This window comes from Sebastes umbrosus, chromosome 5 (genome assembly GCF_015220745.1).
Source record: "Sebastes umbrosus isolate fSebUmb1 chromosome 5, fSebUmb1.pri, whole genome shotgun sequence".
In the NCBI taxonomy this organism is placed as follows: Eukaryota; Metazoa; Chordata; class Actinopteri; order Perciformes; family Sebastidae; genus Sebastes; species Sebastes umbrosus.
This window is the reverse complement of record NC_051273.1, coordinates 11,443,726-11,459,053: the sequence shown is the minus strand read 5'-3', so window position 1 is coordinate 11,459,053 and position 15,328 is coordinate 11,443,726. Positions and strand designations below refer to the sequence as shown.

Below are 15,328 nucleotides of genomic sequence, written 5' to 3'. Positions count from 1 at the left end.
TAGTAGTGTGTTCTTTATACTATGACAGTTTCCTAAAATTATATTTAAAAGATTGCAATATATCGCCTTGAAATACACCCCTGTATCATAATACGTATCGTATCGCCAGATTCTTGCCAATACACAGACATACAATTGTCACAGGTTGCACATGTCTACCAGTTGTGAGCAGTTAAACCAGACAGTGACTTTTACTTCTTAGATTTCTTTTAAAAATGTTCAATAATTTTAAATGTAAAAGTTATTCACAAAAAAACGACAAATTTTAGAACAAATTCTGGACCAAATTTTTGTGTTTCCTGTTACATTAATTAAAACTTCAGTTACAAAAACAATTCTTGTGCGATTGTGCCCGTCACACATAATCAAATGAAGCTGTAATGTAAAAGAGTTGCGGAGGCTGCCGATCCCACTGAGAATCAACATCCCAGTCTGGAGCTTTTCAGCTTCTTGCTTTAATTTTATAACATTATTAAAATAATATGAACAATTAAGACCATCGCTGAGAAGATCCCCAAGTCAGACTCTACAGGAAATCTTTGGGGTGGAGGGAGGGCAGAGCAGAAAATTAATTTCAAACATGTTTCCCAAGATGAATAAACGCTAGCATCAACAATAGCATCTGTTTACACTGGTCTAATTAACCGGTATTTGTTATTAATTATTGATGGTTTAGATTACTCTTAGTTGTCTTTAAGGTGCTGCTTTAGGTCGCTTCTAGGGTGCAATCTTTTATATGATTCTTTCTGGCAATTTTATTCATAACTTTACAATTAGATTTTATTCAGTGCTAATTATCTGACTTATTTTGTTTTCATGTTGTTAGTCTGTAACTCAGTAATTCCCATTTTGGCCAGGACACTCACAGGACTTTTTAATTTGTTTTATTAATTTCAATGAGGCTTTCCTTGTTAAATAAAAGTCAATAAAATCTAAATTTGTGTGAGATAGTAGTGTTAGAATGGATTATTCCACCACCAAACCAAAGTATTACATTATACAACTTCAGGTGTTTGTCAGTTTTATATGAAGTCATACTCATGGTTTTACCTTCTTGTTGATTTTAAAGTGCTGGGCAGCATTTCGCCACTGGCAGGTCAGAACATAACATCCTGGACTGGACAGCGAATCTCGGATCATGAAATCACCATCACGCTGCACCGAGTTTTCTGCAACCTGGAAGAATACAGAGGATTACATATGGGTACACACACACACACACACACACACACACACACACAGGCGCACGTGTTTGTTTACAGTCCAAACATTTAATTAAATCTAATAATGGCCGGCTGTTATACTGTTACTGTCTCTATGAGCTCAGTGCTGCCTGGTTTTCAGCTGTTACGTAACACATGAAGATATTTAAAGCCTCAACCTCTGACAGTATTTATCCAGCTAGAAAATCATCAGAAAGATTTTTACATTTATGTTTTATAATTTAATATTTACATAGTAAATGTGCTCTTGATTCAATTTAAACCCATACATGTATATAGCAAGACAAAAAAAAAAAAGCTTTTTCCAGAGATTTCAGCCAAATGCCCTGACTAAAGTTTTATACTTGGGTCAGTGAGCTTTATCAATGTCAGCTATGCTCCATCTGTTGTGCAACACCATACGATTTGGTTGAAAGCTCCAGAAAAAAAAGCTAGTAAAATAGACCTTGAGGTTTGGTAAACATTAGTTTTAGACTTGTTTTGGTCAAACTGCTGTTTCCAAGGATACGAATTTCACACCCTTTATATGTGTACATTTCTGTGCATGCAAATAAAAACAAATAGTTGATTGATTAATTGATCGACAGAAAATTATTCAGCAAGAATTTTGATAAATGATTCAATAGTTTTGATTTGATTCAAAATACCAAACATTTGATGAGTTTCAGCTTCTCAAATGTGAAGATTTGATGCTTTTCTTTGTCATATGATAGTAAACTCAATATATTTATCTAACTGTTTGTTAGATAAAATAAGCAACTTAAGTGCGTCATAAATGGGAATTTTTCACTATCTTCTATCGGCAAAACAATCAATCAATTAATTGAGAAAATCATCAATCAGTCATGAAAGTCAGGTTGCAGCGCTCCATGGAGACATAAAACATTAAGCAGCACGTCTACATGCTAAACTCTGCAGTTATAAAACAAGAATAGATGATAAATATTAGATTTTAATAAAGTATTTACTTCATTGAATCCGTGCACAATTAAAAGCAGGGTTGAGGGACGTCATGAGGTTTAATATGTCATTCAAAAAACTGATTTATATTTGGGTTTGACAGGAAACTCATGAGCTGAACATGTTTCTTTATCTTTGTATCCATCACACTCTTGTTACATTTACTGCCTCTCTCTCTCTTTCTCTCTCTCTCTCTCACTCACACACACACACACACGAACACACACAACCCTTCACACACAGTTACAGACTTTAATTAAGCAAGTGTTTGTATAGTATATAATGGTAGTTTAGTTTAGCCAAAGGAAGCAGCTTATTAAAAATGATTACATCTCAGAGCTGGCTTTCAGAGGGAACACACAATCTCTCTCTCTCTCTCTCTCTCTCTCTCTCTCTCTCTCTCTCTTTCTCTTTCTCACTCACACACACACACACACACACACACACACACACACACACACACACCATACACCATACAGAAAGAGCTTTTTATACACTGACCTCATGTTATAACCCCGGCTCTGCTGCCGAGGCCACTATTTAAGTTCTAATCTTTCTGTAAGCACTGTGAGTGCAGTATGGCAGTCTAATAATAGGTGATCTGGTTCAACAAGTTTCTAACCAGGCTTTTAAAGGGAGGGACTCATGACTCAGATTTGTGTGTGTGTCAAGGTGTGTGTGTTACCTGTCTGGGTATCGCTCCGTGGTACCATGCGTGGCTTCTCGGCTCCTCGCAGTTCAACTTTAGTTCTTCCTCCAGCTCTCTGCGAAGTTTCTCTGAGGGGCAGTCCACGATGAACTGATCTCTGGAGAACTGCAATGAAAAATATAAAAAAAACAGAACTGAATGAAGTGCCTGACTTCTATAGAAAAACACACAGAAACTGACATCAGTGTCTTCGTTCGTCTGTCCACAGCTTAAAGTTTCATATACAGACCATGGATTTTAGTAGTTATAGGAACATAAAAAACAGTTCCTTATTACCTAACAAACAGTGATAAGGGCAAAGCTCAAAGCACAGCAATAACAAATAGTATTCCTGTGAAAATGACAGCGGTTGATGTGATTGTTTGAAGGGAAATGAAAAGTAATGTAGCATTTGTGTTCATGGTGTAGCTCAGTGGTTTCCTCTCCCCTTTAAATTACTACAATGTCTTATTGAGACTCCTCGTCAGCTGTTGCGTTTGTTATTGGACTCTGACCAAATTATTTATTTTGTTGTTTTATTCAAATACAACATTATCTAGTCATTTATAAAAAAAAAAGAATAAAAGGATAATATCTGTAATATTGCTGAATTATTAAATTTTTCCGCTTTTCTATACTGTTAATCATTTTGTCTCAGATTGATCTTGCAACTCCCAGGTTACAAATCACTAGTGTATCAGCAACAACTAAACAACAACACTTCATTCAGACCTCAGTCATAAAGCTAATTAAATGTAAATGCATTCATTAGTATTGATAATACTACTGCTACTGATGTTACTACTAATACTACTAATAACAATAGCTTCATTTTTTATACACATTCAATTAAAACCTACAATTTAAAAGCAAAGTAAACGGTACAGCATATATGAAATCACAGCAGCAATTTAAAAACGTGATTCAAAATTTTGATTTAAAAGCTTTTTAAGAGCCTGCAATAGAAATAAAAACATTCCTGAACAAGAAGCAATCAGACTTTTTCTTTTTAAAGATAAAGTGAAGTTTTACTTTATAGCCCAACATTACTAATTTGCCTCACAGGTCTTTACAATTTGTGCAACCGACAACACGCAATACCCTTAAAACCACATTGATTGAAGGTCACCCAAAACATAGAAGGTTACAAAGACCAAGGCAGGTGAAGCGTAGAATGAATCTTGTAGACACCTGACAGATGATCAAATGATTGATCAGTCGGTTTAATCCTGACAACGAACTTAATTAGAAAGTGAAGGACATAATGATCTGGTAACAACCTGACAGGATGCAGAGTCAGCACAACCACCTGCACCATAACACACACACCAAACACACACACACACACACACCAAACAAACACACCAAACACACGCACACACACACTTACATCACAGCTGCTGGGTCTCTGCATCGTTCCCTCGTTCTCTCTTAATCCAAGAGCCACTTCATATCAAACACATACAAACTTTAGTTTGTATCTCTAGCATTAAACAGCTCTCTTTCAAACACACACGAGTCCTTCTCTGAGGCAACATGTGATTTTCCTCTCGTGGCTTTCCATCCTGACCCCACCCAACTGGCCAGACCTGCCTCCATACACACCCTCACCTGACGTACGTAAACACACACACACACACACACACGCACACACACACGCACACACACACACACACACACACACACACACACACACACACACACACACACACTCCAGTGACGCAAACACTTCCCTGAACTTTCCCTGAGAGTTGACAGGTGAAACTTTTAGTTATAGGTACTCAATAGTTTGTATTGCTATTTCTTCCGTGGTCAGTGTTGTACTAGTTTCATTATAAGTAAAGCATATATCTGAGAGAGATAATAACAACAATAATGTTATATTTTTTAAAGCTTTTTGGCAAGTTGTATAGAAATTGTACAGACATAGTAGTACAGTACATTCAATCACTTATACAATCCAGTACAGTTGTGTTGTCTCTCACTAGTCACTGACCTCCTGGTGCATTTCAATGTGTAGCTACCTCTGGGTCTGAAAAGTGAAGCCAATGCGGAAGTGCCTTAAACTTGCATTCTTTCTAATAGCCAGCAGGGGGCGACTCCTCTGGTTGCAAAAAGAAGTCTAAATGTGTAGAGGTCTATGAGAAAATGAGCCTACTTCTCACTTGATTTTATTACCTCAGTAAAAATTGTAAACATGAGTTTATGGTCTCATTCGTTAGTTTCAAGTCTTCTTCAATACAGCGTCTCGCGTCACTTCTGGTTGCAAAAGACCAAGATGGCGACGGCCAAAATGCCAAACTCAAGGCTTCAAAACGGCAGTCCACGAACCAATAGGTGACGTCACCGCGACTACGTCCACTTTTTATATGGTGTAGACACTGTTAAGACACTGAATATCAATACTATTTAGATTGCATGGTACCTTTGGCTGTAAAGGGTAATTCTAGTCATTTTAAGAACTCAAATGTTATTCCTGTTTAGAAAGTATCATGATCTGTATTTATATTGTTCCACTGCCAAGAAAAAAAAGGTAGAATCAACGGTCTTTTGTTTGCATGTTGTGTCATGTTACACAGCTCCGTCTGGCTTAGAGCCAAACAGTATCTGAACATGCTCATACACCTGTAATGATGTTGTAGTCTTTGTCTAGTAAAACTAATGGTAATCATTTTAAAAGGCGCGTCCTCTTATTCTGCCACGTATATTAAAATATAGAAGCACGTCCATGTTGACCGTAGCTGTTAACATTAAAGCTCCAATAAGGGATATTTCTGGCATTAGCACTGAATCAAAATGCTCGCAGGCAAATGAACCGATTACTAGAACTACCAATCCCACTGAGAATCAACATCTGTCTGAAGCTCTATATAGAGGTTTCAGCCAAAGAGACATTTTTTTTCCATCAGTTGGTGCACTAAAATAGGGGTAAAAAAGTAGTGAAGATGTTGTTTCTGTGATACTAAGTTTAAAGAATAGTAGAATAGTTTGCTGACACGATAGACTGACTTATGGTAAGAATAAGCTTAATGCAGCTCCATAAAAGCTGAATGTGTAGCAAAGCGAGTGTTAGGAACGAAGTTGATTAAATGTAAACATTGTGGAGGGATTCTGCTCACTCATGTCTCCCACCCAATCACAATCGATGTGGTATAATATTTTTGAAAAACAGCAATAAAAAATGCATTACTGTTTTTTTAATTAACAGCCTAACATTGTGCTCCACGCAAAACTGGAAGATGGTTCTACTGCAGGTGAAGTAATACTATGATAATGCTATGCTGTATAGCTGCAACTTAGTTGTAATTTTCCACTGGAAATCATTGGTAGCAGGTCCACATGCTGGTGTAAAGAGACTTTTAAAAAAGTGCCTGAGGACACTGAATGATAAAGCATCAAAGACCGTCTATAGAAGACTTTGATCCAAACCTGCATGGATGAAGAGGTTCAAGGCAGTCTGAGCTGACGGTAACACAATGTCAGTGCTGACATTAACACACGCACACACACACACCCACACACACACGCAAAGGGAATTATTGAACCATGTACTTGAAATTGGAAATATGTCTATAACATCCCCATGAAATTGAAACCTAGTGCATCCTTTCATCTCTTTACCGCTTGTTCTCTCTCTCTCTGTGGCTTCTCTACCTCTCTTTTTCATATTTTCTGTCTCTCTCTCTCTCTCTAAAGTCATTACAATAGACCCCTCTGCCCTCAGTCTCCACGTCTCCATACATGACAGGAAAATCAAAGTATCCTATTACAGCTTCTACACAGAAAACAATAGAGCAGGACACAACGGGCTCGGCGTCATAATGCACATGCAATGATTTTGTTTGTTTCTAGTTTGAAACAGAGACACCAACCAGTGGAGACTTGTGTTGTATGCCTGCGTGTGTTACTGTCTGTGTATGTGTTGGTGCAGCAGTGGAAAGTACGTGGGGCTGTATAATTGAGCCGTCATTCAGTCATGTCCTGCGGCTGCATTGATTTCACTGTATGGAATCAGATTCTAAGTACAATATAATTGCAAGGCCTCCAGAAATGTTTCATAGGGGTGGCCATCTGGGCCACTGAAAATCTCGGGGTGCCACACCAAAACCAAAAGCGATAACCAGCCGTAAGGAATTCTATTATGCTGTTATGCCTATGGGCTAGATGAAAACTATGTCAATATGAGAGTTAAAGCAGCAGTGGCTAGAATTGGAGCAAATAGGTCAATTGGTCAAACTAGGCAACGCCGATCAAATATGAATCAATATTCTGTTATTGTAATGCCTATTTCTCGTTTCAAATGTTTCCAGAAACATCTTGTAGTGTACTGTTTAGCTGTAAAATGAGAAAGTTTGTGACCCGGCAGCCATGTTGAGATCAGTTGAGGAAATACCAAGCACCGCCCACAAGCCGGAGCATATTTTTTCATTTTACAGCTAAACAGTACACTACAAGATGTTTCTGAAAACATTTGAGACGAGAAATAGGCATTACAGTAACAGAATATTGATTCATATTTGATCGGCGCTGCCTAGTTTGAACGTTTGATCAGAGTTTGTGAGTGATTGACAGCTGCTTCCGTTGAATGAACAGCCAATAGGAACGCTCTCTCTCTGAAATGACCTGTGATTGGCCAAAGTCTCCCGTCACGGGCTAGATTTTCTAAAGCCTGAAAACAGAGCCATGAGGAGGTTCAGAAGTGTAGTTTTCTCTCAGAACATTTGAATTACAATATGCTGAAAGGAACTGATACTGATATACTTTGGTTTCTTATTTTACAGTTCATGTTACTAATTATCTGATGTGCATAGACTAATACACCGGTGAACAATCCTGTTTTAATGTGTTATGTATCTGTATATACATTTTGTTCCGTGGCCCCGGCGATTCCACACAGGAGGAGAGACATGTACTGTACTTAAGATTTCGAGGTTGCTTCACCTTTATTTTGTTTCACTTTTTGTTTTGTCACACATCAGTTGAAAACAGTATGTCACACCCATTAACGCACTGTCAGGGCAGCGTGATTTTCCTGTTGTACCGGCATTACACAACACATTCAGAGACAAGCTGGGTTTGAACTGGAGGAACTGAAAACACAAGAGCTGTATTGACTTCAGTGTATTTGGCTTGTGTTGGAGCTCTAGTAAAAAACATGTCTTTTTTTGTTTTTGGATTATAGTCACATCTGGGATTACATTTATTACAACAATAAAATGCTTTTACACCTGCAGCCGCATGGCCAACAGGGCTGATGAGTAGTGCTGTAGAGAACAGGGATGCATGGCAGGAAGGAGACGAGGATGTATGGAAGGAGGGATGTAAAGGGAGGGAATGGATGGATCATGTAGTGAAGGAAGGAAGAACAGCAGAAGAACTGAGAGAAAAACAGATGAGTGAAGACATATGGAGGGAGGAAAAAGGAGTGAGGGAGAAATGGAGATGTTGGATGGGAGTGTTTTTTTATAGGCTAGCCTTTAATAAGACCCTGCAATATGATGTCATCCTCAGAGAGCAGCTGCATTTATACTGTACCACCCTGTGCATATGGACCACAACACAGCAGTAACAGTACCATGAACTGTACTGGCCCGCCTGTCTTTCCAACATCCTTATTTCCTTTCCTCTCTTACTTCTCCTCCTCTTCTTCGTCTCTCAGTACTTACAAGTTCAAAACGCTTCCTGATTGAGCCATAAAGACAGCTTCATGAGTGAATGACTGTAGATAAAGTGAAATATCTCCAGTGACATTGAGACTCAGAACACATTTCATCTGACTGAATGAAACTCAGGGGTGAAGGTAAGTGTTAACTGGAGTACTACCAGAGGTGGGAAGTAACCTTGTACTGAATTTCAGTCAAATTTAAAGGTACAGGTACGTCCATGCTGAGTATTTCCATTTTAGGAGAGTCTTTACTTTCAACTTCTTCTACTCAAATGTATCTCAAAGTAAAATCCACTTCATGGTAACATCTTAACCCCCCTTATCTACAAACACACTAAAATGCAGTTGTAAGCAGATAAAAGTAATGTATTTGTTAACAACTTTAACTCCTCCGGTGGGCACTCATAAGAGGGAGGCTGGTGTATAAACAGATGATTAATTAAATTATATGTCTTGATAGAATTGTTGACAAATAATGTACTTAATTAAAATGTCTTGATATCTGATTGAGACTACATTATACTGTGTTATAAACCATTTATTTAATGTATATATTGCTTAGGGAATGCTAAAGACACGGGGGTAAAGTGTCACCTAATACATTTATCTGATGGCTGTAGTTACTTTTTGTAGAATTTAAATTCAGCATTAAATATATGCTAATACAATTTAGCTGTTACCTGGTAAAAATATCTTAATCCAAAATGTCAAATTTTAGAAACTATAAAAAAACAGCCTTGTTTAGCTTGATGACAAAGCAATTTTATATTAATTTAAGTGTTTTAGAAAGAGTACAATCTGCTGTGGTTCGAATTGCACCTGTTTGCCCCTTTGGATAAAAGCGTTTGCCAAAAGAATAAATGTAAATGTACAGAATTGTTTCATATTGTATAGAAGCATTCAATCCTGATCTTAACAAATTAAAATCCATAAAGTTGTAGATGTATCTGTATATATCTGTATATGTCTAAAAACACTGACAGGTTTAAAAAAAAAAAAATAAAAAATCTCTTACTCATTAAAGTGCCAATAAAAAACAAAGGGTATTGTTCAAAGAAAATCCCCTCACTGTTGAAATCCTTTCCTGGAATCTACAGAAAGTATTTCTTAAACTCTTGAAAGGTTTCTATGTGTGAGATGATGCACGGGTTCATAGCCAGGTCTTTGTCTGGCATCAGTCTGTGCTGGCGTGGACCAATCACAAGCAGCGGACAACTCTGTAAGCAGCTTGTATTTTGAGTTCAGTGAAGTGAAGACAAATCCCCGTTTTCACCCAAATCCTACATGTATTATGTAAAGCACTGAACCTAAGATGACCTCTTGTATGACAACACCGACCTACAGTTCAAAATGTCCAAAATCATTGATTTAATCTGATAATGTGCAGGATGAGAAATAACAAAAGAGCCTTAAAGCTATAATAATAATGCTCTAACACTGGTTAGAAGAAGAAACTGAAATCACATAAACTAAAAATCTCATCAACAGAAAAGCAAGTGGCCAGAAAAAATATGTTATTGCAGGTTTTAAGGACTTTTTTTCCAGTCTTACCATGGAGAGAACAAGTGGTTTTCACATCCTCATCATCGCCAGTAAAATAACAAGTTGATCTGGTATTTCCTCTTCTCTTTATCCTTGTCTGTCTTTATCTTTCTCCCTCTCAGTTTCCATCTCTCCCCCACCTTGTGGCACTCTGTGTCTCTAGCTACTGTACTATATGCATCCAACCAGCTGTCAAATTAACTCAATGTGAAGTTTTGAAAAGTCACAACACGAATGCAAACTGTCAGTAGTGCAGCGACTTTGGAAAATACATCCAGAAGGAAAGTAAAGGAAAAAAACTTTGGGATGCTGCATGATTATTCAGCAAAAACCTCCATCTCTCCACCTGTCACCTCTCACATATGAGATGTTTTGCAATACTGACGAAATTCGATGAAATTGTATTTATTCTATTCAGCATTTTTAGTTGAATACAGTCTGATAACAACTAAGGGCAGGACGCACAGTTTCTGTCTCTTACTGTACATTTGATTGGATGGACTGTCTCAAAGCTGTTAATGAAAGCTAATAACTCTGAATCTTCTGATTTCAAGATCTCGACATCTCGGCTCCGTGATCACAAGGTCCCCACCTTTCCTGTTTACTCACAACTAGATGGATGCTGCTTCCTGTGTTTAGGCCAGGAGGCATCTGACGGGTCGGTCTGGGACAGCTACAGAGAGATCGACATCAGTGCCATCTCTGCAGATACTGCTGTATAGGTCAGTCTGTCTCTACAACAAATCTAGGACTTGATATTGCATTTAGTGTTTATTTGAATGTACTTATATTTGTGCCCTGTCCTGGTTGATTGTGTTTAGATTCTCTGAATTTCTTTTCATTCCAAACATTTGAGAAGCAGGGTTAAGGCCGGTATAGGTTGTTGATTTAAATTCCTGGACAAGGTAGAGAGAACCGCTGCCAAATGAGTATCGAGAAACACACGCTTTTCCCACAAATATGATTCCCAGAACAAATCTGGAAAAAAAATCACCAAAACTATGCACTAATATAATTTATTGGAATAAATTTGAGGTGGGAACAGGCCACACAGTTACACAAATTATACTTCATTTAATATTTACAAGGCTGTTCATAAGCTTTCAAAAGAGTCATGTTATCATGTGGTTTGTTTAGTGGTTAGTATATTTTATGGCCAAAAGTATGTGGACACCACTCAAGTTTTCCACATCCTCACTTTTTAGTTAGTTTGGTGAGTTTTAGAGCTCTGACCTCAACCCGATCCAACACCTTTGGGATGAACTGGAACGCCGACTGGACTGTGAGCCAGAGCTTATCAGCCAACATTGTGGCCGACCTCACTAATGCTCTTGTGGCTGAATGGGAAAAAGAAGCTTATACTGCAAAACAAGATTGATGGTCAAACAGCTTTTTCTATGTTACTGTACTGTGCCGTTTTTTTTTTGTGTCTCACTGGGAACACACATAATCTGCATGTACTATACTGTATATAGATACTGTGCTGCTAAGCTCTGGATAAAAACGACAAAGTGTATAACAATATAAGATAATCTGCTCAATCGCCTATGTTCCCTGTGTTAATATCTGTTCTATACTATGGTTAGAGATTCAAAACGGGTCAATGAAGTCTCTCATGACTGAAGTACAAGTTCTTTTTGATACACAGAAACAAGAAGCTGGCTCTCTTTGGTCAAATGGCAACCTCCCAAAGAGACAGATGGAAGAGAAAATAAAGAGGGGAGTGACGGAAAAGGGAATGGAATAAAACCCCGGGCTGTTTGGAGTCCAAAGGACGAGACAAAGATAGAGAGATGAGGACAAACAGAGAAAATAAAGAGTGAGTGTGTTGGGGGGAGAGATGTAAAAAGAGACAGATGAAGGATGGAGGAAAGGCAATGCTGGAGGGGCATTGTAGAGCCAGAGAGGATGATATAGGACAACAATACATAACACAAGCAGATGGCAAGTCCAAGTCCCAGCAAAGACTCTCGTATTAGCAGATACTTTGGGATCAATATCAGTATAAACTACACATTTTCTGCATTAGACAGTTGTCCAATTAGAACTAATTTCAGCAATAGTTTATGAGTTTCTCTGAGACAGGATGTTAGGCTTGAGTTCAAAGCTGCACACTGACTGTTCCAGTGACTGTGAGAGTTGAATTATGAGAACTTCACTGGTCATTCGAGTTAATTATAGGGCTGTCCTCGGCTCAACCAAGGAAATTCTTAGTCGGCTAACGCGCATACGATTTTGTCAACTAATCGATTAGTTGATTTAATCGACAGTTCGGTAAAAGTGAGGAATCAAACAAGCAAAGAATCACACAAAAGCATCACTTTAAATCTTGTGTTTACCAGAGATGTGCTTGGAAATAAATCATTCAGCTGATGATTGAAAGCTCCAGAACAGCTACTGAATGGACCTCGTGGTGAAGTTGTTTGGTCAATGGATGGTCTGGTATGCTGCTGGGAGGTAAGGGGAGGTCATCAGTTTATTGATATGTTACCTTGGTGCTTCTTTATGATGTTTTTATGACGCTCATGCTTTATGTTATATTATGTGCTGTCATAATATGGTTGTTGATGTTTTCTTTCTATGCTCTTTGTACAAAGCAAATCCCCCTAAGGTCAATAAAGGGTTAATTCATTCATTGGTAGGTCAGTGAAGAGCAGAAGCTCTGTAAACAATATCCATAGTGATGGCCTAATTCGGTTTGCATTTGTTGATGATTATAATGAATCCATTTGTGTTCTTATAATTATTAGTTGACATTTGTTTTTGTTTAATTTCTGCATGTTCACATTTTAGTTTTGATTTTGTTTCCACTTCCTTTATTAGTGTTTTCTTAATGTCTCTGGATGTAATAAAATGATTCATATGATGAACAGCTAAAGGGCATCCAAATTAACTAAACAATTAAGCAACATTAAATGAAACAAAACCTTTTTTTCCTCATAGACTCTATTCACACCTTGCATTAACACATGTTTTCCTCTATCCAGGCACAGACTACATCTTATAACAGCAGATGTAAAATGTGGTCCAGGAGGCACAGAAGCGACCATCTCCTGGCTGATCTACAGCGGGACAAACCACGTCACCTCAGCCCGCTGCTGCGCTGCTCGCTCCATCCAATCAACTTAATGGCATTCATGCGTTTCACTGATGTCATAAAGAAGACAAACTATCACAAGTTAGTAATCTATCATTCTCATGAGGACTATTGCCCCCGTCCTAGTACTTCTGCTTCTATAACTATCTCTGTCTCACCCTTTGCCATCACACACACTGCCCTGCCTGTCCGCCAGCACTAGTTATGGATGAAGCCAGCTATATATCTCACACTCACAGTCAGACAGTCACACAGTCGGTCATTTATGAGAGCGTCTGGTCCCAGTAATAAAAGCCCTGTGTTCAACTCACAGAGGGAAAGAGGAGGACTATTCAGTGTGATTAGATTTTGCTCAGACTGGGAGTGTTACCATGCAATGTGGGGTTATGTCTTTTTAATAATTGCCTTTTATTAATGTCCCATTGTGGACTGCACAGTTTCCTGTGTTATACAACAACAACTGACCCTGAAAAGCATGCTTGCATGACAGCAAATCTCCATGGTACATTATTACTAAACTGAAAACAGAAAGGCATGAGCAAAGACTTCATACAAACCTGCACATGTGCACTTGCAAACATGCTTTCCATATAGACACCGACACACAACATGGACTTTCTGCTCACACACACTCTTCCCCATTCTCTCACCTTTGCAGTGATGACAGAGTTCTTGTGGTAGAAGCAACACAGAGCTGCTGTCAGGGTCTTGAGATTGCATCGCTCCGACATCCTTGTTAACTTTTCTTAACAGCCAGCCCAGGACTAACTGGGATAACCTGCAGCCAGCTCGCTTCAGCTGTAGTCACCTTGACTACACACCCAAAGCGTAAACTTTACCAACTGTCAGGTCCATCAACAAATCCCATTTGCCTCTTCAAGCCAGGAAAAACTTCCATCACAGAGTTACAGAAACAAAACAATGTGCAGTGTAGTCAGATGTGATGTAAATAAACTATGATAAGTCAGAATCTGCAGCCGGTCAGGTCCCAACATCCCCATCAGGATGACCAACACTCTCCTCCACAGTCTCCTGCAGAGTGAACCCTCCACTCTCACTCAGCTCTGGGAATCCTTTCTCACACTATTTTCCTCTTTTTTGCCCCGCCCCCCGCAAGCTCCATGTGATCTGGTTTGAGCCAATGGTGTGTGGTCAAACTGGGAGTGGCCCTCTTGCTCTTGAAAACACATGGATGATGGATGGAAGAATATATCACATATATAATAGTATGTATTTTGCATAAACCACACGGGATCTTATAATGTTTCACTAAATATCACTCCCTGTTAATTCTGTATCCTTTGGGCTCCAAGATCATTTACATCTAGAGCTGAAACTAATGATTATTTTCATTATTCATGAATCATTTTGTTGATTCATTGATTGTTTTTTAGTCTATAAAATGTCAGAAAATAGTTTAAACTGCCCATCACAAGATGAGTTTTTGTCCAACCAACAGCCCAAAACCCAAAGATATTCAATTTATCATAGAAGATAATGACAACCAGCTTCTATTCATATTTTAGAAGCTGGAACCGATCATTTTTGGGGGCATTTTTTACATAAAAAAAATGACAAACGATTAATCAATGGACAATTAATTTACCCTGTCTTTGCCTTTGAGCACTCATTGCTGTGCCAGAGATCACCTGTCAATCAAACAGTGTGTTCAGCACTGATATATCTCTCTCTTTGGACCTGATGTGGTGTTTTCTTTGACTGTTCAGCAATGGTTCTTTCACTGCTTTCCCAAAACTACCTCTATTTATTACAAACTAAAAACAGAAAATACATCACTTCCCGTGTTGGCAAGATTTTTCCTGAGGAAATAGCACACACTGACAACAACCATGTAAAACCATTTAATGGCAAGTGGTTGCAAGTTCAGTCACTGTTGTGTACTGAAAATAAACTACAATGCTGCTGCATGATGTCTAGACAAGAGGAACCAGCCAGCTATGTGTGTGTGTGTGTGTGTGTGTGTGTGTGTGTCCTGCAGACTGACGCTGATAAATAGCTGGCCATTTGTGTTACTTAATGACCGCTGAGCAATTACACCCACATACTAAAGTGCCACAGCTTTCCCACCGATTCACACACATGCTACAGACACATACACACTCACATGGGCACCCAGTATGGAAAAGGACAAT

The 15,328-nt window shown here is 38.5% G+C and overlaps 1 protein-coding gene across 3 annotated transcripts in view; it reads right to left on the bottom strand.

Moving 5' to 3' along the window:
- Nucleotides 1–15,328, bottom strand: part of bcar3 (BCAR3 adaptor protein, NSP family member) — a 79,269-nt gene that overhangs the window by 8,636 nt on the left and 55,305 nt on the right. For 2 of the 3 annotated variants that reach the window (XM_037769495.1, XM_037769496.1), the window contains 2 exons: nucleotides 2,869–2,997; nucleotides 1,051–1,176 (listed from right to left, as the gene is read on the bottom strand). In XM_037769495.1, coding sequence (XP_037625423.1) covers nucleotides 1,051–1,176; nucleotides 2,869–2,997 — 255 coding nt within the window. Of the gene's footprint in view, nucleotides 1–1,050; nucleotides 1,177–2,868; nucleotides 2,998–13,825; nucleotides 14,332–15,328 lie in introns of those variants that run through there. The other variant, XM_037769497.1, reaches the window with a different exon arrangement.